Here is a 21042-nt window from a genome sequence, read left to right as displayed (position 1 = left end):
ATTTCCTCCAAAAACCTAAAAATCCATAATTTTTTTTTAATTTAGGGTCAGGTTTGGTCAAGTTAGTTCGGTTAGGGCTTGAACCCTACCCCAAAATTGATCAAACCTTAATTTTTGCCCCAATCTCAACATGGGACCCAAAAATTCGGGTCAAAGTCCAAAAAAAGTCCAAAAATTTTGGATTGGTTAATCGAGCCAAAATTCAGGCTGAGTCAAATTGTCATCCCTAATTACAAACACTCATGTGCCAAATATGTAGAAAAGGTATGGAAAACATACCACATGCCTTATTTGATTGTAAGGCAGCTCATAAAATCTGGACGCTTGCTCATTTTGATGATCAATACATGTCAGTTTTTCAGGACAAAGATAGGATGAGTTTTGTTTTAAATACATTGTAGAATCTGAGGAAGACAGATAAAGAATTGCAGGTATGTATTTAGTGGGTTGCGTCATGCGTGGAATGCAATAGCTCGTTTTCTTTTTGAAAGAAAAAGGTCAAATCCTCTTCTGTCCTTGGCCGAAACAGAAGCAATAATAGACTCCTTCAAGAGAGTTAAACTGAAGATCAAGCACAGAAATTGAGAAACCTTCTAATAAAAATCAGTGGAGACCCCCACCTTGTGGGTAATTTAAGGCCAATGTAGATCCTGCTATTGATGTGGAAAATCAGAGAGCGGGACTAGGAACAGTAATTAGAGATTCCGGAGGTAAGATTGTGGTAGTTTATACGAAAAGCTCCAAGTATTATGATAATATGACATTTGCAGAAGCTAAAGCCATTGAATGAGGAATGCAAATAGCAAAGGAAGCAGACTTATCATATGTTATTTTTTAAACAGATTGCCAAGAAGAAGTTGGATGGCATCCGGCATTCAAGATAGGAGGAAAGATTTTCAAAAGGTTCAGATTCAACACACTTCTAGAATATGTAATACTAATGCCCATTCCTTAGCTAAACGGGCTGTAGGATGCAAAGAACCTGTCGTATGGATGAATAACGTGCCATCAAAAGTTATGTGTTTATTTTCACTTTAAATCAATGAAAGCATGACTTTTCTATCCAAAAAAAAAAAAATTATAACTTAATTTTTTATCAATTGGACTCACTCGAACAATGTTAATTAAGGATTTAAAGTTATATAAATGATATGTCATAAAGGCCTATGGAATGTGTATGAAAAGTTATTTACACGTTCATATTATATCCGACATATTGTAATAATTTTACTCCGGAGTTGAAACTATATGCTGTCGTTTACATGTTAGATCATAGATATGACATGCTCTTTCCACATTCAACACATGGAAGACGTTTTTACTGTGTACCATTTCTAGGTTATTCACATTGCTGACGTGGCGGAACATATTAAGGACACGGTATGAGATGTCATTTAAATTAGTTATTTAGTATGACTTTTCGGAAAGGAAGATTTATACTTACTAAAATCACTTGAGATAAAATTCTAGTTTTTATCTCATTAAATGAAAAGCTAGCTAAATAAATTCATTTTATTTATACCAAATTAAAATTGAGTAATAAAAGTAATCCAATCCCAACTTCTTTTTCAATTTTTTTTTTTATCCCTCCACCAAAATTACTCTCTGATTCTCAGCGTTAATATATTTTACCGTGGCATTTCCGTAGTTCAAAAATTTTGTAAAGAAAACGACATTGCAGATTCGGTTTGTTGAGTTTGGTCTACAGGGCCATATAAATTAATATAATGTAAACCTCCAATAATGTCACATTTGATTATGATTAAGTAGCAGGCCAAATGGGATTAGATTTAGTTAATCTAAAACTAAAGTTGCATTAGATTATACTCAAATTTTTACATTGATAGTTGTGATTCATTGAACCTGATTTAGGACACGATACTTCAATTCTTCGGGGAAAACATGGCCAGATCCTCGGTCGTTGTCCAAGTTGTGTCTATTTTCTATGGGAAATTAATTATCCACTGTCAAAATACCAAAAAAAGAAAAAAAAAACGTTTTTTTTAAGTAACAATTCAAAATTTACAAAGTGAATCACTGTTTCAATTTTCTCTTAAAAAATCCCAAAAAAAAATCATGTTCCGCCATTCCTCGCTCCACCGGTGAAGCGGCTGCTTGTTCCGGCAAGGAAGCCGCCGCAGTGGTCGCACTCGTTTTTTCGCCGGTGTTGGCTGATTGCGACGGTGGATATGGCTCTCTGCTCGTGGTAGCTGAGATTGTTAATAGCTGTGTGGTCTGAATTATTTTGGCTTTTGGGTGTACGGTTGAAACGACAAAAAAATTGAGTCGTTTTGGGTTTGCTTTTTACAAAGTCCAAAACGCAAATTTCAGCTGCCGTTTCGCCTTTTTGTAGGGGTGCCTATCATCACTACTCTTAGCTTTTTGACAATTTTAGCTTCTTGCCGTCAATAAAATTTTAATGGGTCATGAAAAGTGTGGAAAAGTGAATTGGTGCTGCAAGGAAAAAAAAAATTTAATTTTTTTAAAAAAAATATCAGATCTTATCTTGCTGTTATCAGCATTGCGGACATCTTATTTAGCTTGACTTTGAATTTTGTAATCTCGCTTGATAACGTTAGAAAGACACAATTGGAAAATTTTATAATAAAGTTTGAATTTAGAAAAGAAAATAATACTCATTTTGTCTAATTGTTAAGTCTCTAGAAGTACACCACACTTGGCCAATAAATAAGAATGTATTTGGGATTATGGGGACATCAGGATATTATTGTTAGACCAAAAACAGTTTAATTTAAAACCTTTTCATCATCACCATCGTAATGTTTGAATTTCGATTAAATGAACATAACCGGTTATTGAGATTAAAATTGTTTGGATTTTCCAAAAGCCTATGTTGCAATTCAAAGTAGCTCCCAATTTGATTTTGTTAGAATGAAAATTATGAAATCGATTGTTCCATTAATTTGATGAAAATGATTATTGGCATTAAAATTGAGAATCGTATACGTTTATATAGTTTATATCAAAAGTAAGTGCTAAGTTACGTGTATTGTAATTTATACCACTCATATGAATAGTGAGTGAACCCCATACTACCTACTGTTTAGGAAAATGAGTGTAAATTACAATACATGTAACTTAGAGGCTCCCTATATCAAAACAAGACAAACTCATAGCGCACCACCAAAAATTATCCAAACGTAGTAATAAATTGGGATAATAACATCATATTCCCTAAGTTACATTTTTACAAACAAAGATTTTGTTTAAATTCCATATGCTGCAAATGTGTCTCAAAGCCAAGATTCTACCTATCGGTAGGTTCAAAATGATTTGATTTAAAGTATCAAAAACTGGATTAGTGGACTTAACCATCATGATAGAAGTAATAAATATAACCAAACGATGAGGATATTTCAGTCCTTTCAATAGGGATGGTCGAGTTTCTCTTTAGTCTTCATCTTTCTAATTGAGAAATTATAAAAAAAAATCAAGGACCCAAATGATATTATCTATATTCGATTATACGTATAATTGGACAAAATTAACATCATCAATGCATCAGCAAGCAAACGCAAGCACAGCTTAGTAAGCAATAGGATGAATGTGGGATGAATTTTTTTCTTTTCTTTTCCTTCCTTACATCTTCCTCTTTATTGCTTCTCTCTTTCCTCATCACCTTTATCTTTAACAAAAACCGCATCATATATCTAAACCACTTACTCATATATATATATCGATCAATTCATCCCCATTACACGCACAAAAAGCCCAAAAGAGAAACTGTTAAAAAAGATAATAAAAAAAAATAAAAAATAAAGGTGAGGTAGCAAGATGGGCACTCTTTGTTCAGAGAAAACATCTAGGGAAAAGATGGCGAAGGAGCTTGTGAAGGGTAAGAAATTTGCCCACCAGCTTCAGGTTCTCCTTCAAAAGCCCTTTGAAGAAGATGGGTTGGTTTCGGCTGAGGATCTTGTTGTGAAGATCTTGAGATCTTTCACTCAGACTCTTTCTGTGCTCGGTACTACTGTTACTACTTCTTGTGATGATGATCATGAGAAGTATCAGCAGCAGCAGGCGAATTCTTGTAATGTTAATTCCGATGACTATCGCCGGAGATCGGAAGATTCCGGGGAGAGTAAGAAGAGGCCGGCGGCGAAGGACAGTGTCAGTAAGAGAGGATGCTACAAGAGAAAGTAAGATTAACTTTTTATTAAAGTTGTTTCTTTTATTAACTTACTTGTGGTTGTGGGTAACTAAAATAGTGCCTAATCTCATATGAGCTGTAAACTTATTTGATTATTCAATGATCTGTTATTTTGAGCAGTTGGGTCCGTGATTTGGCTTCTGCAATAACAAAACTTACTAAAATTATTTGGTTTGCAGGAAAAATTCGCAAACATGGACAGTAGTTTCTTCAACCAGTAATGATGGTCATGCATGGAGAAAATATGGCCAAAAGGAGATCCTCAATACTAAACATCCAAGGTGATTAGAAATGATCTAGTGAGCGACTGAAAGTGAACCTAATGCTCCCACATTAAAAAATGAGTCGCTATAAATTTTATGTGTAATTTTTTTTTTTTTTTTTGATGATAGAGGAGTATTTTTTTATCTTGTGTAATTCTGTATATAGCAGCGCCTTGTGAATGTTATTAACTATTGATGGCTAACTATGAATAGATCTTTATTGTTATTGATTACAGGAGCTACTTCAGGTGTACGCATAAGTATGTGCAGGGCTGCCGGGCAACGAAACAAGTTCAAAGAAGAGACGATGATCCACAAATGTATGATACAACATACATAGGCCATCATACCTGCAGAGATATCATCAGCTTCCCACAAATTGTGGCTGAAAGTTCTGAGCCTAATTGGGGTAGTACTATTAGCACTGGTGGTTCTTTTGTAGTGAGTTCCTCGTCTAGCATCCCGACAGAAGAAATCAAACAAGAATGCAAGGAAGAGACAACAAGCACAGATCATCAAGATTTGTCCTCTCTGGATTCAATTGCGTGGGAAGATTTTGTTTCTTTTCAATCATCTGATGAGCCAGAAGCAGCAGCCATGGTGTTTTCATGTAACAATAACAAGATGATCTCTTCTCATAGCTTGGACATGTACAATGATTTTGAGCATGGGTTTCATTTTGATGACAGCGGAATCTTTTAGGATTCTTGTAAAGTTCAATTAAGCACAGTTAACCCACTGGCCATTCCTTGTACACTAGTATAATTACTTTTGTGGAATAACAAAACTCCATCCTTTTTGCTTTTCTTGAATTTCCATACATTAATTATGATTAGCCTCCAAATTTTACTACAGAAAAAAAAAAAACGAAAAAGAAAAGAAAAACTGCGAAGTAACTTAAGGCGACTGGACAATTTTTTAAAATTAAAAAAATAATTTTATTTTATCTCCAATGTCATGAATGCTACTCCACTTTGAATGTAATTTTGGAGGTTAATTAATTAAATAAGCTTTGGGATTATTTAATAACTCTATGGAGAACATGAAAGTGAGTGTATTCGAAAATGATCAATCATTTCTTTTACTCTGATCTCAAAATAATAATAATAACAATAAGACACTTTTTTTTTTAACGTTAAAATAGAGTATTTTTCACATACTTCTCTTAATATGTGATCCATCACACTGCAGCATGAAAATTATAATCTGCCCACAAAGCAAACTCTGTGAGATGAGATTTTGTTAGGCATCTTGTGGTTAGCTTCTGAATTGTGTTAAGTTAAATATGCTCAAACCTCAGGGGAAGTATATATATATATATATGTACTCAAAGCAGGGAAAGTACTAGCTAGTTTTTCTGATTTTGAGTAATTATTTTATTCTGAAATACTAGATTTATCAAATAAGTGATCATCAAGCACAAATAACAATCATTATTTTGAAAAATTATAACTGGGGACTAAAATAGTAGCAAAAGCGTCGTAGGTGGCTTCTGTGGATTATAATAATCTCTTCTGGAATTTATTGTGGAAAAATCTGTACAAAATATGTTGTGATTTTGACAGGGATTAAACATGCAAGTTGTTTTGTTAATTGCTTTGTTGATATTTAATTGATGGAACGTATGATATTAGTGGACGCGATTAACTTTAAATTAATTTGATTATTTTCAATCAGTTTGCAAGTTGGAACTTGCTTGATGCATCATATGTCAAAGTAAACGGCATTCAATATGAAGCCACGATTTTACACTGACTAAGCAGAATTAGGTTCGATTTTTTTTAAAAAAATAGTTTACTGAATATTAATAAGTTAAAAATATATTAATTTAGTGAATATTGATTTAATTTATTAATTTATCGATAAATTAATAATTATTAATTTATAAAGATAATACCATGTTCATGATATGAATTTTTATGAAGTACAGAGACAGCAATATGTGGCTGAGGAATGATGAATCCCTGTTTGATGTGTAAAGATGTCCTCACACTAAAACTCATCAACGGTTATCACATCACCCACTCTACAATAGTGATCGTGAAACTCACAGATATTTGGGGACGGGTGATAAGCCCTAAAACACGGCACTTCTTGGCCTTCTCAAGGGGGCGCCACACCTCAAAGGAGAATCCAATACTGTAGCGGATTTCCTTTCTAGACCAATCACAATGATCCACAAATGTCCTGTGAATGGTATCAGATTGTTTGTCAGAAATTGGTTGGTTACTGGATCTGTTACTGTTTTGGGTTTCCAATGAGGAACCAAATAAGTTTGGTTGCCAACATACAGACAAAATGTGCATTTAATAATTTTGTTAATTTAATACTGTTGAGTGAATTAGTCACTTGATAATCCTTTAACTGGATTGTATGGCTGTATTATGTTTATATGGCAACTCATCATAATAGCAAATAGAATATAATAATAGCTTCTCATATGAAATTAAAAAGCGTAAAGAAAACAATAATGATGGATGAATATGAATGTACAATAAAAAAAATCAGGGACATATTATATATATTTAGTTTGAAATTAATTTATTAAGTATTATTATTATGATAATGACAACGTGGTGGTAGTGGTGGTGGTGGTGGTTTCGCTTTTGAGAGGGATACAAGAAAAGGAGTGGAAAAAGTTTAAGTGTCGAATATAGCAAGCCTTAATTAGCGGATCTGATTGAGTAAATAATATTTTACATATGTGCTCATCGTTCAGGCATTAATGAAACCAAAATGTTCGTATCATGTTGGAACCATTAGAACAAATTAATTGCGCTTTCAAGATTAAGGAATCGTTAGTCGAATTTTCTCCCATGTTTTTCAGCGCCGCTAATATCGTTCTCCCCGGATTTATCAACTTGCTCGCACGATTAACTTTCTGTGTCAATACCGAGACATGAATTGACAGAAAGTGCTGATGGGCGATTCCTATGCTGTCTGTCGCATGCAGCAACCGTGTTTAAAAGGGTAAGCGAATTAACGTTTTCCCGGGGAACCAGCAGCGTGTTCGAAAGGTAAAGTGGGAGAAAATTATTAGAGATTGATTCCAAATTTAATATATCTTCTGTTGGATCGGATTACGTCCCACAACTTGGACATTGTCCAGAAATTGACAAAAATTTAATTGATGGTACACTCGTGCTGTGGGGTTTAGTGTCTTTAAAGCATCTAGTCACAATTGTGTTCTGGATCCCATAATCATGAATCATAATCATCTTATCATTGATGAAACTTGTGCGCACCATTAAAGTTTTATCTAGTTTTTCTATTAGCAACAGAAAGCTCCCTGAAGACAATAAGATACATATCTTAAAAGAGTGTTGAAGTTATAGCAGGCAGCTGAATAGTTTTAAAAGACAAGTGTGATTCTCATTTAAGCTAACTCAAGACTTAAAATCAAAATTCGTGTTAACGGGAATGAATAAAAGCAACATGCGTGGCAACTCGAGGGTGCCATTTTTCAAGATATCATAAATGGTGCAAATTAAATTAACTAGTTAGCCCTATAGCTATTAGCTAGCAATCAAAAAGACGAAAGGTTAAGGAAATCAATTGTGTAAATTAGGTTGTTACTCTTTCTTGTCTTCAGGGTGCCCTTTCTCTTCTACGTTGGAAGAAGAGAAGAGAAATTCCATGCTGTTGCTGCTGCTGCTACCGGAATTAAACATCGCATCAGCCATATTTGCCACCAAGTAATCTCCGGGAACCTCTCTTTCGTATCGAACGGTCGAGGGACCGGCACCGGTGCTTGAACCTCCGGCAGCTACGTCCATTGTGAGCCATCGGCCAATGTTGCTTGTTGATGAAGGTTGTTGCACGGTGACACTCTGCTGTGTCGTCATCCCTTGTGTGATTTCTGCTGATGATGACGCGGGCACCATCGACGGCGCCGTTGCCGACATGTGACACGTGTGGTCTCCATAGTACGCTACTTCAAATGTGGAGGGGTCATCATCCAGCCGCTGCACTTGCTTCTTTGCTGGGCATTTGTACAACTTCTGGTGCGTGCACCTGTAATAACTCCTGAAAATTAAAGTAATGATTAACAATAATGGTTAGTCTCCTTGTTATGACTAAATTAATTTTAATTAATTTAGGTATTTGATTTTTCAAACATTCTTAGATGTTAATTTTTGGTGGGGTAAACGACTAGTTAATTAATAATCAAGGAGTCTTCATAGTTTACCGCAGGATCAAAAGTAAATAATTAATTAACTGGTCAATCTCGATTACCCGCATGCATACTCAGTCAAATTTGAGCATGATTATTATGATCAAACATTTTGAAAAACAAAAAGGAGAAGTTGATAATAAATAGAGCGGTTTCAATCAAAGTCGTTGGATCTTTTTTAAACTGCTGCGCAATCTTTCTTCATGTGCTTTGAACATTGAATGTGTCAAATAATATTTCATTAATCATTGTTCAAAATTCATAGTGCATGGACTAGCTTTCTAGCTCTGACTAATTTCGTACCTCGGATACTTTGAATTCAGAATCTCTTTCTGGCCATATTTTCTCCAAGTGTAGCCATCCTCCGGCGGAATTTCTGTATTTCCGATCTGCGGCGCCGGTACTGTCGTCGTTCTCGCGTTCCCACTATACATAAACAACCAAATTGGACATTACATATCATACAACCTGGAGAATATATTTGTTGCTCATATGCTGCCAAAATAACAATAACAATTATAATAATAATAAATATGGTAACATCATGAGACATAGCACTATGTAATAGTATTTTCTAAGAAATAGCATGGAAATGCTTTTTGTATCTTTTACAAGCATTTCCCTTTCGGCAATAGCAATTCCCATGAAATTGCTGTAGGGTTTGCCGATGGATCCAAGTCATTGTGAGTAAAGCACAAGTCACCTAAAAATTTAGGTTACATCAGAATTTGATCGATGCAATGATCCAATAAGTTTCATCACATATCACACTAATTGACATCAATCAAAGGCTTAATGAAACGGTAATCTGAGCATGTTTTAGGCTCATTTTGAGGCCATGACTGGGCATAAATATAAGTATATCTATCCCCATTCATGGGACAGGTGCCTATGATATGGGAGCTCGAACCCTATACTGCGCGCTCGTGGGCTAATGGATACATTAATTAATCTCAGATGAAGAAGCATAAATACGTGTTAATGTCAATATATATGTACCTTCTTCGATGCCTCGGCTGCGAAGATGATGAAGCTCTGCCAGAATCTGAAACATCCATTGGCTGAACGTTATGATGATGATGATCTCCTCCAAAGCTTCTCAATCTTGTCGTTGAAGTTCCTTCCATTTCTTTTGCACCCATTTCACCGATATGAAATGGGGTTCTCCCAACGAAGTGCTGCGTTTGCATTAAGCTCATTGTTTGCGTCACACTAGACCTTAGCCATTCCTGCAAACTTGCATCAATGATCTGCTGCTGCTGCTGCTCATGAAATAATGTCTCAGCGGCCGCGGCGGGCGGATAAAACAAAGCTGCAGGAGCTTGATGATGATGAGCAGCATTCAACCTTTCCTTAGCTGCACAGAAGCTCTTAATGATTTCATCACATGATCTTGAAATCGTTTCAGGTTGATTTGCAATGTTTGGTAGGTTAGCTTCAAGGTCTTTAGCTAACTTGCATCCATTAAGGATCAAAGAAAAGATCTCCTCCATGGCCTGGCTTTCTAGTTAATTTTTTTTTTTTTTTTTGCTCACTTTGCTAATTTGGCTTGTAATGGAGAAAATTAATTTAAACGGCGGCCGGGTTTCCAAATCTTTGCCTGATCAGTATGCTTCCAAGTAAATGGTAGTTATAAAAAAAAAAAATACTTGTATATTCAAAGTAACATGTGTCTCTTCTACACGGTATACAAAGAGAAAGAACCCATGAAACATGAAAACACGACCAGGTCGCGGTCTCCTTTAAAAGTCAACTATTTTTCTTAGTCTAGAGGAAGACTTGCCAATTCTTGATTTGAACCTTGAAGAATTTTCCATGCTTTGAAGCTATGACCCGCTAACAACAGTATGAAAATTTCTTCTTCTAGACTTCCCTTTGAAAAATTTTTAAACTTAATCAATATTATTATTTTTGTTTAATTACCAAAATATGATCCATCACTTGGTAGCAGGGACTTTTAGCCCTTCAACCCTACGTCATGGGTCATGACTGTGTCACATCTTGGTCGAGATTCCATTCGCCCCAAATTGTATGTACGCTTGAGACTATAACGCACCATATTATGGTCTCTCTCTCTCTTTTTTTTTTTTTTTAATTTTTAAATTATTGGTTTTAAGGTTTTAATGCAATTTCATTTCTGCTTTATATTTATTGAGTAGTTAGCTCTTTCAGTTTAAATTTTAGGGAGACAAGGGTAAAAAAATTGAGTTGAAATTTACCCATCTTTTTACCCTTCATTTAGATTTTTTCTATTGCATTTTTTTCCCTTAATAGAACTAGAATAGGCCTGTTCAATTTGAGGGAAACATCACAATCATACCAATTAACTAAAATCTCATCAGATACATTTTGATTGAAATTGTACTAATTATGGTAGTAACTATACTTAGACGACTGCATTTTACTTAAAAATAAAACAATTACCATATTGAGAACAAAACTTTAAAAAGAATGTTAGGCATGAAAAGTTGAGATATAAAATTTATATTTTAACCAATATGGTAGATGATGTTATATTATCTCATAGGACGATATGATAATAATTATTTTTTTTTATAGTCATACAGTAAATAGTTATTGAGCCTTTATTATTTCATATCACTCAAAATTTAAAATATGATTAAAAAAATTAAAAATATGTGAATTTTGTCAACATCGTACTAGTAGTGTGTCACATGTAAAAGACCACCATCTCGAACAAAGTTTTGATGGGGGCCATCGAAAAGAGTCAAAAGTCGAAAAAAATGATTTCCCACATGAGTCGTGACCAAAACAATTAAATAAATAAAATAAAAAGTGTCGCTTAGAGCATCTTTAAAAGTCTTTTAAAATTTTATTCTTTAAAAATTAATTTACTTCTTAAGGTGGCAAATAAATAAATAAAAGAATATAATTTTTTTAAAGAAATTTATCAAATTAGAATAAATTAATATTATTTTAATAAAATCTTTTCTACTATCAATTTGAATTGTTGTCATATTTTTGAAAGAAAATATAAATAATAATTATTGCAGTCTTATTTTTTCAATAAATAATAATAAAATATTAATAAAAGAGGAAAAAACTCACTTGATAATATTAAAGAATTAGAAATAAATCTTATTTAAAGAATCTAAATTATGTATCTTTTAGAATATTTAATATTAATATGATTCTTCAAATAAAAAGTAAAATTTTATTTGAAGAGTCTTTTGGATAGGGTAATTTTTAAAAACCTCCCCTGAGATTTGGGCTTGTTGCAAGTAGATGGCGATAATTGATTTATTTGTAAAAAACCCTCTACCGTCAGTTAATTTTAACATTGACCGTTAGTTGACCGTGCAAAGACAATATTACCCTTAACAATAGTTTATAAACGAAAATAACTAAAAAAAACCAAAATTATTAGCTATTTTACCCTTTTTAAATTATTGATATTTTCTTAAAGTTCCTATAAAAAAATTAAAATTAAAAAATTAAAAAATCATCTTTAAATTATTGATATTTCCTTAAAATTCCTACAAGAAAGATAAAATTAAAAATTTAAAAATGAAATAGTCATAATCTTTACCTATGATATTGTAAATTTTTGGAATTGACAAGGATAAAATTGTCAAAAAATAGGATTTGTGCTTTTCGCACCAATAATTTTGGTTTTTTTTAATTATTTTCGTTTACAAACTATTGTTAAGGGTAATATTATCTTTGCATGGTCAACTAACGGTCAATGTTAAAATTAACTGATGGTAGGAGATTTTTTACAAATAAACCAATTCTCGCCATCTATTTGCAACAAACCCAAGCCTCAGGGGAGGTTTTTAAAAATTACCCCTTTTGGATACTCTTAGCATCTCTCGAATTCTTGATGTCGGTGTACTTTGATTTGCAGGGGTGTATACAGTTAGATTATCAATTAAAGATATATGGGCTCTTAATCAGACGCGGTGCACTAAGTACATTCAGACAAAGCGTACGGGCCAAAATCCAGCTTAACGAACTCTCAGCTAAAGGCTTTGATGATTCGAAGAACAACAAACTTTCGCCGTCTGCGTAGCACAGGATGAAACCCACCCCATTGGCAATTTACTCTTCGTTTTCAATTTCGGTCTCCTACTGTCTTACACAGATCTCATATCTCTTTTTCCCTCCATCTCTCTATCCAGATCGTCTCTTTTTTCTGTTTTTGTTTTGTAATTTGATTACAAAACGATCAAACCAAAAATAAAAATAAAAGGAAAATGTTCAAATTCTTGAAAGGAGTGGTGGGCGGATCTGGTGCGGGCGTCAAGGATCTGCCTTACAACATCGGCGACCCTTACCCCTCCGCTTGGGGCTCCTGGTCCCACTTCCAAGGCACCTCCAAGGTAATTCAATTTTCATTTTCATTTAATTTTAATTATATTTCACTTCGACTTCATCAGTCAAATCAATCAGTCACGATTCATCAAAATTCTATCTAATTCACTCTCAATCAATCGATCAATTAGGATGATGGATCTCCAGTCTCTATATTTTCCATCTCTGGAACCAACGCTCAGGATGGACACTTGGCAGCTGCACGGAATGGCGTCAAGCGTCTACGCACTGTATGGAAACTTTGTTCATTAGTGTGTGTATTTAGTTTGTGAGAATTAAGCAGTTATTCGAATTGGATTGAATTTATTTTCAGGTTAGGCATCCGAATATTCTGGCGTTTCTTCACAGTACTGAGGTTGAAAATATTGACGCTACGAGTACGAAGATCACTATCTATATTGTTACTGAGCCTGTTATGCCTTTGTCCGAAAAGATCAAGGAATTAGGTCTTGAAGGTTCGCAAAGGTACAAAGCCCTAGTCTTGTGATCTTTTTGCTCAGTTTTGATTCTCCAATAATGCTACATTGCATCCTTTAGTGTAGAATCAGCGTGTTAAGCACTTGTGTTGGCACGTACTCATGCATATAAGGTTATTAGGGTTCAAACTCATTTTAGGGGCTCTGTCGCTCAATATTATTTGTTTTGACACTATTTTACATCTCACTTCATTTGCAACTTAAATTTACTCTGGACATGTTTGTAACTTTGCTTAATTTCGAAAGCACAACAGTTTGAGTACTTTGTAAACACTCACTTTTTCTTCTTGTTGATTTCATTTTCTTCATCTCTTTCTTTTAATGGATTTTTGGTTTGGTCTTGGACACACTGTGTCTGCTGTTATGGATGTATGTGACAATTTACATGGGGTGTGGGATAGTGTTGGCCATTCAAAATGTCCGTGTGTCAATGAGTTTGTGATATTTGGTTTGTTTTGACTTGTGACATGTGGCAGAGATGAGTATTATGCATGGGGGCTGAACCAGATAGCTAAAGCTGTGAGCTTCCTGAATAATGATTGTAAACTTGTAAGTATCGTCCATTAATATTTATTAGAGTTTTAATTTATGTATTTTTTTGAATTATTATTTAACTTCAGAAAGGAAAGGGCTGAGATTCATTTTCATTATATGTGCTGTTTATTGGAATATGCTATGCAAGTACACAGTGGGATAATTCTATTACAGAAATTATTCACTTTGTTCTTGTGAATTTGCATTATCAATGAATCATTGTAGTAGTGATTTTTTTTTTTTCACTCTTGCATAATGGATCTGGCTAAAACTTGTGGGAAGTTCTCATGTGACATTAATTATGAGCTTCTCCCTGCCTACCCCTCCCTTCTTTTCTCTTTCCTTAGTTTGCCATTTCACTTTTTGACTATGTTGGTTCTACAGGTTCATGGTAATGTTTGCCTGTCCAGTGTTGTTGTCACACAAACTTTGGACTGGAAGCTGCATGCTTTTGATGTTTTGTCAGAATTTGATGGGAACAATGAAGCTGCCAATGGACCAATGCTGGTAGCTTTTGTATTTGATTGAAAAATTGGTTTTTCGTGCATTTCATATGCTGATTGAGTTTATAAGTTCTAAAGGAAAGAAAGAGGTTTATATGTAATTGCCAGAATTTGCTAAGAAGGTCAAATAACTAATAAAGGAACTAAATTATATTACTCTATGGAGCCTTTTGAAATCAAATGTTTAACTTATTCTTCTCAACAATAGCTCTTTGTCTAATCATGTTTTCTTTTAAAAAAATCGATTATAGCTTTCTCTTATAGGTCTTTTATATTTTGACTGGATTTCTATTCCATACTGGTTCTTCCCATAGTTAAAGCTGGGTTTGGTGTCTCACATAAGTTAATGTCTTTTTCCCTTCCATTCAGCAATATGCATGGCTTGTTGGAGCTCAATATAAACCTGTGGAGTTGGCAAAGTCAGATTGGACTGCAGTTAGAAAATCCCCCCCTTGGTCCATTGATTCTTGGGGCTTGGGTGAGTCTCTATCACTACTTTTGCAATTTGAACATAACAATGTATCTTTATGCTCCACTGCATTTTCTGTTTCTCCTTTTTTCCTTATCACCTTTCTAACTGGGATGGTTCACATTTGATGATGTTACGTTCAATTTGAACATATTTCCTCACTTAAGGTTTTGTGAGAAGGATATTACATTTTAAAGGGAAAATATGCTCTCCTAAGAAATGGTTTTCTTTATGCAAGAGATTGATGTTTACTGAAAATTCATTGTTTGGAGGTTATGTGCATGATGCAATTCCACTTTAAACTGCTTCTGTTTATGTGTAGACGATTTTCACATGCTTGTGCTTAAATATGCTAGCTTTCTATTCAGATCGCTCTCTTGTTTCATATTATCATTTGTATGACTAACTTGTTTTAGTTGATAGGCTGCCTTATCTATGAACTCTTCTCTGGTATGAGGTTGAGCAAAACGGAGGAGCTGCGAAATACCGCTTCCATTCCAAAGGTTTGGCTTTTATTGTTTGGGGTGACTCCATTATGACTGATTGTATGATCTCGGAGTTCTTTCTCTTTTTCTACTTAAAGTATATTTAAAATGATTGATTTCTCTTGTGTGTGTCTTTTCCTCATGAATGTGCTTCTGTGCACACAATTTCTTGGTTGTTTAGATATTGATTAATTTGAATATACATTTTCATTTGTGATCTGCCCATTTCTTGTCTCACAGTCTCTGCTTCCAGATTATCAGCGGCTCTTGAGTTCTATGCCTTCTCGCAGGTTGAATTCATCCAAGCTTATTGAAAATAGTGGTGAGTTTTTCCTTTTAACTCTGGGTTATATTTGGCTTGTTGCTTTGAAAAGTGTTGCATTTCTAGGAGTACTGTATGCAGATTGCTTTATGAGAGACTTATCCCATTAGATTATCTACATTGTTTGGACATATTCGGATTGCTCAATGTTATCATTGAGCAAATTCTAGGTTGTTATGACTCCTTTTGGTCTTTTGGATTTCTACTATTGTTGCATTTGTTTCTAAAACTTATTTTGCTCTGCCATTCTTCTCATTACGTGCTAATAAAGTTGGGGACTTCTGGATGACAGAATATTTTCAAAATAAGTTGGTGGACACAATACATTTTATGGAAATTCTGAATTTGAAAGACAGCGTTGAGAAGGATACCTTCTTTCGGAAACTTCCAAATTTAGCAGAGCAACTCCCTCGCCAGATTGTGCTGAAGAAGGTTTGGTTTTAAAATTCCAATGTTATTTGCTTCTTCATTTTTAACAGGTTCTTTTCCATGCTAGTCATGATTTTGTCTTCTGGTTTACAGTTGCTTCCTTTATTAGCTTCTGCCCTTGAATTTGGTTCAGCTGCTGCCCCTGCACTGACTGCACTGTTGAAAATGGGTTCTTGGCTTTCGACTGAAGAATTTAGTGTCAAGGTTAAACTCCTTCAGCTTTTTTGTGGTCTTTGATCCCCCCTTTTTTTTTTCATTCTCAATTCATTTATTTTACAGTTCCTGTTTGACTAGGGTTATTTTCTTTTTGTATTTTGCAGGTACTGCCAACTATTATCAAACTATTTGCCTCCAATGACCGAGCGATTCGAGTTGCTCTCTTGCAACATATTGATCAATATGGAGAGTCATTTTCTGCGCAAGTTGTTGATGAGCAAGTATGTTGCTAATAGTAGAATGATTTTTATGTCTGCTTGATTCTTGCAAATGCTAGATGGTACTAGTGTTTGTATGAATGCCTAGATGACAAATTCTTAACTCCACTTTGGAATATTTTCCACTAGGTGTACCCTCATGTTGCTACTGGGTTCGCTGATACATCTGCTTTTCTTCGTGAAATGACTCTTAAATCCATGCTTGTTCTGGCTCCAAAGGTATGTGTCTCTTAGTTTATTGGCAGCAGTGTCTTTATTACTTGACGAGGAAAACCAAACATTTTTATGTAAAAAAGTGCATAATGGTTATGTTGAAATTTATGTTGCAAAAATATTATGACTTCCTGGTCAATGTTGAGAACTTACACTGACATTTAAAGTTAGACATTGGTAATTATATTTCTTAATCATCTTCTCCTAGTTTTTGCTTGTATTGTAATCCAGTATCGCCTTTCGATGTAAGCTTATTTTGATTGTTAATTTACTAATCCTTAATAACTTATCTATTTATTCGAAAAGGCGTGGAGATGAAAACAATACTTGTCATGCTTTGTGGGGACGTGACAATGACTATTGCTAAAATGAGGATAGTCGATGAGTGCTTATATAAGAATTGACAATATGAAGAGATACTTAAGCAATTCCAGGTGTGGTGCTCATTGTGAAGTGTGGATAATAGAATGCTGTCTAAGATGGTTGGTCTTGCAAAGCAGTAAGTAGAGGCCTTTGCGGCAATAGATCAAGTATATATAAAGAAAATAAGGATGAGGTGGTACTGTAATTTTGCGATGCCGCTGATATTCGGAGGACATGGCCCTAAATTGATAAATGGCAAAACATAAACTTAATAATTGGCCTCATAAGGAGCAAATGTTAATCTTGGTTCTGTTAAGTTGATGTCTTCCTGAAATTAACATTGTAATGTAGCGCTACTTTTATAATGGGTCAGACATGCTTGATGCTTCTCCATCTCGTGTTACATTGTGGGTCATTCATCTAGTCTATCTTGTGGTTATTTCATCTTTAGGCTTAAGGTTTCTTTCTGTAGTTAATTGTAATGGTGGATAACGAACTGTGGTTTCTGTGTCCTTTCTAATGTTGTCTTCCTGTGACATTTTGCAGCTTTCTCAACGTACCATATCGGGGTCTTTGTTGAAATATCTTTCAAAGCTGCAGGTACTTTGTTGATAGAATTGAAATCTATTGGATTTGGTTTCTAATGAAAATCAGATATTCCTTTTATTTTTTATTTTTTTGGGGATGTCCTGAAATCATCCGACATTCTTAGACTTAGAAATTAGTTTTCTTTATCAACTGAAATTAATTATTTACTTCTTTTTTCATATTTATAATTTTAAACATTTTTAAGTTTTACAGGTTGATGAGGAGCCTGCAATCAGAACTAATACTACCATATTACTGGGGAATATTGCAAGCCACCTGAATGAAGGGGTAAGTGCTGCAAGTGGCTTCTTTTTCTCTTTCATTTTTTTCTTTTCAAGCATCTTGAACTTCTATTTTTTATTGGAGGCGGTTAGTATTTAGTACCATGGTTTATTTATTTTTATTAATTAACAGATTGATTATATTTGTTCTTTCATTGAAGCATCAACTGATGTGTTTGAATGTTCAATGCAGACAAGGAAGAGAGTTTTGATTAATGCTTTTACAGTCCGTGCACTGCGGGATACTTTCTCTCCTGCCCGAGGAGCTGGTAAGGAAGTTTGAATATAATTCTTGTCTAAGTGAATTTGTTAGCTAAAATTCTTTCTTATTTAAATTGGTTTCGTTTTTTTTTTAATGTACTTGAAAAAAATGAAAAGGAAAAACTACCTTTCAGAAAGTTCTTGGTTGTGGTTAGTTTCTTCATGCTTTGAGTCAAATATCCTTTTTTGAGCTCTGAACTTGGAAGAAGTCTGCGGTTTTGTTTTTTAAATATTTATCAACTTTCTAGGTGTTTATTAACCCTTTCAGCTTCCAAGATTGAAGTTGCTGACCTGTATAACTTTACTCTGTGCAGGAGTTATGGCTTTATGTGCCACCAGTTCTTATTATGACATCAACGAGGTTGCAACTCGGGTTCTTCCAAGTGTGGTTGTACTTACAATTGACCCTGACAGGTTATATCTCTTTAGATGATTTGACATTTCCTCTTTTTCCAAAAAAAATGTTTACCGCTGTGTAATGAATGAGGTTGCTCTTTCCTGTGAACAGTGATGTCAGATCAAAGGCATTTCAAGCAGTGGATCAATTTTTGCAGATTGTAAAGCAATACCATGAAAAGGTGTAAATGCATGCCCTTTTTTTTTAATTGCATTTTTTCTTTGTTTTTCATGTGACGTTTGATTACCTGATTATTTGATATTTTGTTATACTGATATCTTCTATGATTTCATTGTAGACAAATACAGGAGATGCCACTGGAGCTTCAAGTGTTGGAATCTCGTCAATGCCAGGGAATGCCAGTTTACTTGGGTAAGTGATCGAAATTTTCATTATGGGGAAGTGAGACTCTTTTGTGTACTCTTATTTGTAGGTATGATTGTTTATCTTGCCTCCACCTTATTTTGAACAATGATATGGAAAATGGTGGATTTAGAAGATTTTTTTTTTTTGTTGCAAGAAAATCTTAAATCTGGTTGTTATATGCTATCTGTTTGCCAAGGAGTTCCGCTTGGCAGTTTTGACATGTTTTTTATCCTTGAGTTTGCATTGACTCAGTTATCATTACCATGCAGATGGGCCATGAGCTCCTTGACACTCAAAGGTAAACCTTCTGAGCAAGCACCAGTTGCTTCTGCAAATTCCATTACACCTTTGACTTCAACAACCTCCAGTACCAGCTCAGGTATGCATCTTGAGACTGAATATTGTTGTTTAAAGCGTTCAGTTTATTGCAAAATGCATGTATAATTCTTTTTTGTCTTGTGTCCTATTACTAGCTATATATTTAAGTGCTTGTATAGAATGATCAACCAAATTAAGGTTGTTAGATGTTGACGAATTGAATGGTTGAAGGATACTTCATTGTTACTTAATGAAGGGGAAAGAGTCTGGTGTGTATCATCACCACCTAATCAGAAAGACTGGTAAGCGGGACTATTGATAAATATTTCTTAGACTGATTTTGTGTAATTTGTCTGTGCAAAGCATTAAGGGTGCCAAATTGCATAATGAGTACTGAATGTTATCATAAGAATGCAATGGGAAGTTTTTGAGATTTGGCACTGTTGTTCACTTATTCTGAAGTGACTATAGCGAGCACTGTTATTGGGTTGGATTATTTGACTCTATCCGTCGGTCAATTTGGAAAAATTGAACTTCTTGTCTTGACTTCGATGAGCATAGATGGGGTTGTGAATGCTGCTTCTGGGTGTTGAATAAGAAATCATGGTTATGAAATGGATTCTTCAATATATGTGATCCACTTTTTATATGGATGCATTCACTCTTCAGTTCAATCAATCCCTGATGTTGGTTTTCTGTTGTAATTTCAGTAATGGAAAATGCAATCAACGCACCACTGCGTCATGTAAGTTTGGGCACAGACTTCGCTGATCAACCAGCAGGTCCGGCACCACCATCCCCTACTTCAACAGATGGATGGGGAGAAATTGAAAATGGACTTCATGAAGATCATGACAGTGACAAAGATGGGTGGGATGATATTGAACCTCTTGAAGAGCCTAAGCCATCTCCTGTCCTCGCCAACATCCAAGCAGCTCAAAAACGACCGGTTTCGCAGCCAAGACCAACAGGTATGTAGCTGTACTTGTGTGAATATGTGCACTTAAATGAAATTCAAGACCTCATTCAAATGTGATGATTAAATGATTTATTTATCCCTTCCTCAGCTACAAGCCTACGACCAAAAAGTACAGGAAAGGTACCTAAAGAGGAAGATGATGATTTGTGGGGTTCCATTGCTGCTCCTGCTCCAAGAACATCTTCAAAACCTCTAAATGTGAAACCAGCAGCAGCACTAGATGATGATGATCCCTGGGCTGCCATCGCCGCTCCTCCACCCACAACCAAGGCTAAACCTTTAGCAGCAGGTAGAGGCAGAGGAGCCAAACCTGTCGTACCTAAACTCGGCGCACAAAGAATAAACCGGACATCCTAGGGGATGTAAAATACGCAAGAAAGAACAAAACAAACGAAAACAAAATGTGCTGTAAATTTTTAGCTTTCTCCATTTTGGGTTACTGGATATCTAATCTAAATACAATGAGTCCAGCTTACCCAGAGTTGTGTTGGTCAGTTTCTGTCATTATTTGTAATACCATTCTTTTCAACCAATTATCTCAGTGTTTTGAAAGAGCAAATTCATAGTGTTTGTAACCATTCGTGGATGGAACGTGTCGTATATTTTTGTAGAATAGCAATGAAAAGTTTCTGCCTACGAGATTGTGTTTACAATCTTAGATTGTAGAAATCATTACATTTACAG

General features: G+C 34.8%; 3 protein-coding genes across 3 annotated transcripts; 2 read left to right on the top strand and 1 right to left on the bottom strand.

Moving 5' to 3' along the window:
- Window positions 1–3637: 3637 nt before the first annotated feature.
- LOC102607863 (WRKY DNA-binding transcription factor 70) lies at window positions 3638–5237 on the top strand. The gene is made up of 3 exons (XM_006486087.4): window positions 3638–4157; window positions 4348–4449; window positions 4668–5237. Exons 1-3 carry the CDS (start codon window positions 3796–3798, stop codon window positions 5131–5133), a joined length of 930 nt encoding a protein of 309 aa, XP_006486150.1. The 5' UTR covers window positions 3638–3795; the 3' UTR covers window positions 5134–5237.
- A 2619-nt stretch (window positions 5238–7856) lies between these two features.
- LOC102608156 (WRKY transcription factor 55) lies at window positions 7857–10275 on the bottom strand. The gene is made up of 3 exons (XM_006486088.4): window positions 9605–10275; window positions 8909–9031; window positions 7857–8457 (listed from the first exon to the last, which is right to left on the bottom strand). The coding sequence occupies exons 1-3, from the start codon at window positions 10096–10098 to the stop codon at window positions 8004–8006; spliced, it is 1071 nt and encodes a 356-aa protein (XP_006486151.1). The 5' UTR covers window positions 10099–10275; the 3' UTR covers window positions 7857–8003.
- A 2263-nt stretch (window positions 10276–12538) lies between these two features.
- Window positions 12539–21011, top strand: LOC102608448 (uncharacterized). Its single transcript, XM_006486089.4, has 21 exons — window positions 12539–12948; window positions 13072–13170; window positions 13254–13405; window positions 13893–13965; window positions 14335–14457; window positions 14823–14931; window positions 15346–15425; window positions 15648–15729; window positions 16022–16161; window positions 16252–16362; window positions 16479–16595; window positions 16722–16811; window positions 17715–17768; window positions 17970–18044; window positions 18231–18306; window positions 18613–18712; window positions 18807–18876; window positions 18994–19067; window positions 19331–19440; window positions 20090–20350; window positions 20447–21011. The coding sequence occupies exons 1-21, from the start codon at window positions 12823–12825 to the stop codon at window positions 20713–20715; spliced, it is 2391 nt and encodes a 796-aa protein (XP_006486152.2). The 5' UTR covers window positions 12539–12822; the 3' UTR covers window positions 20716–21011.
- Window positions 21012–21042: the final 31 nt, after the last annotated feature.

The sequence above is a fragment of the Citrus sinensis genome, chromosome 4, assembly GCF_022201045.2.
Source record: "Citrus sinensis cultivar Valencia sweet orange chromosome 4, DVS_A1.0, whole genome shotgun sequence".
Lineage (NCBI taxonomy): Eukaryota > Viridiplantae > Streptophyta > Magnoliopsida > Sapindales > Rutaceae > Citrus > Citrus sinensis.
The sequence above is the reverse complement of the archived record's forward strand: the minus strand, read 5'-3'. Positions and strand labels throughout refer to the sequence as shown.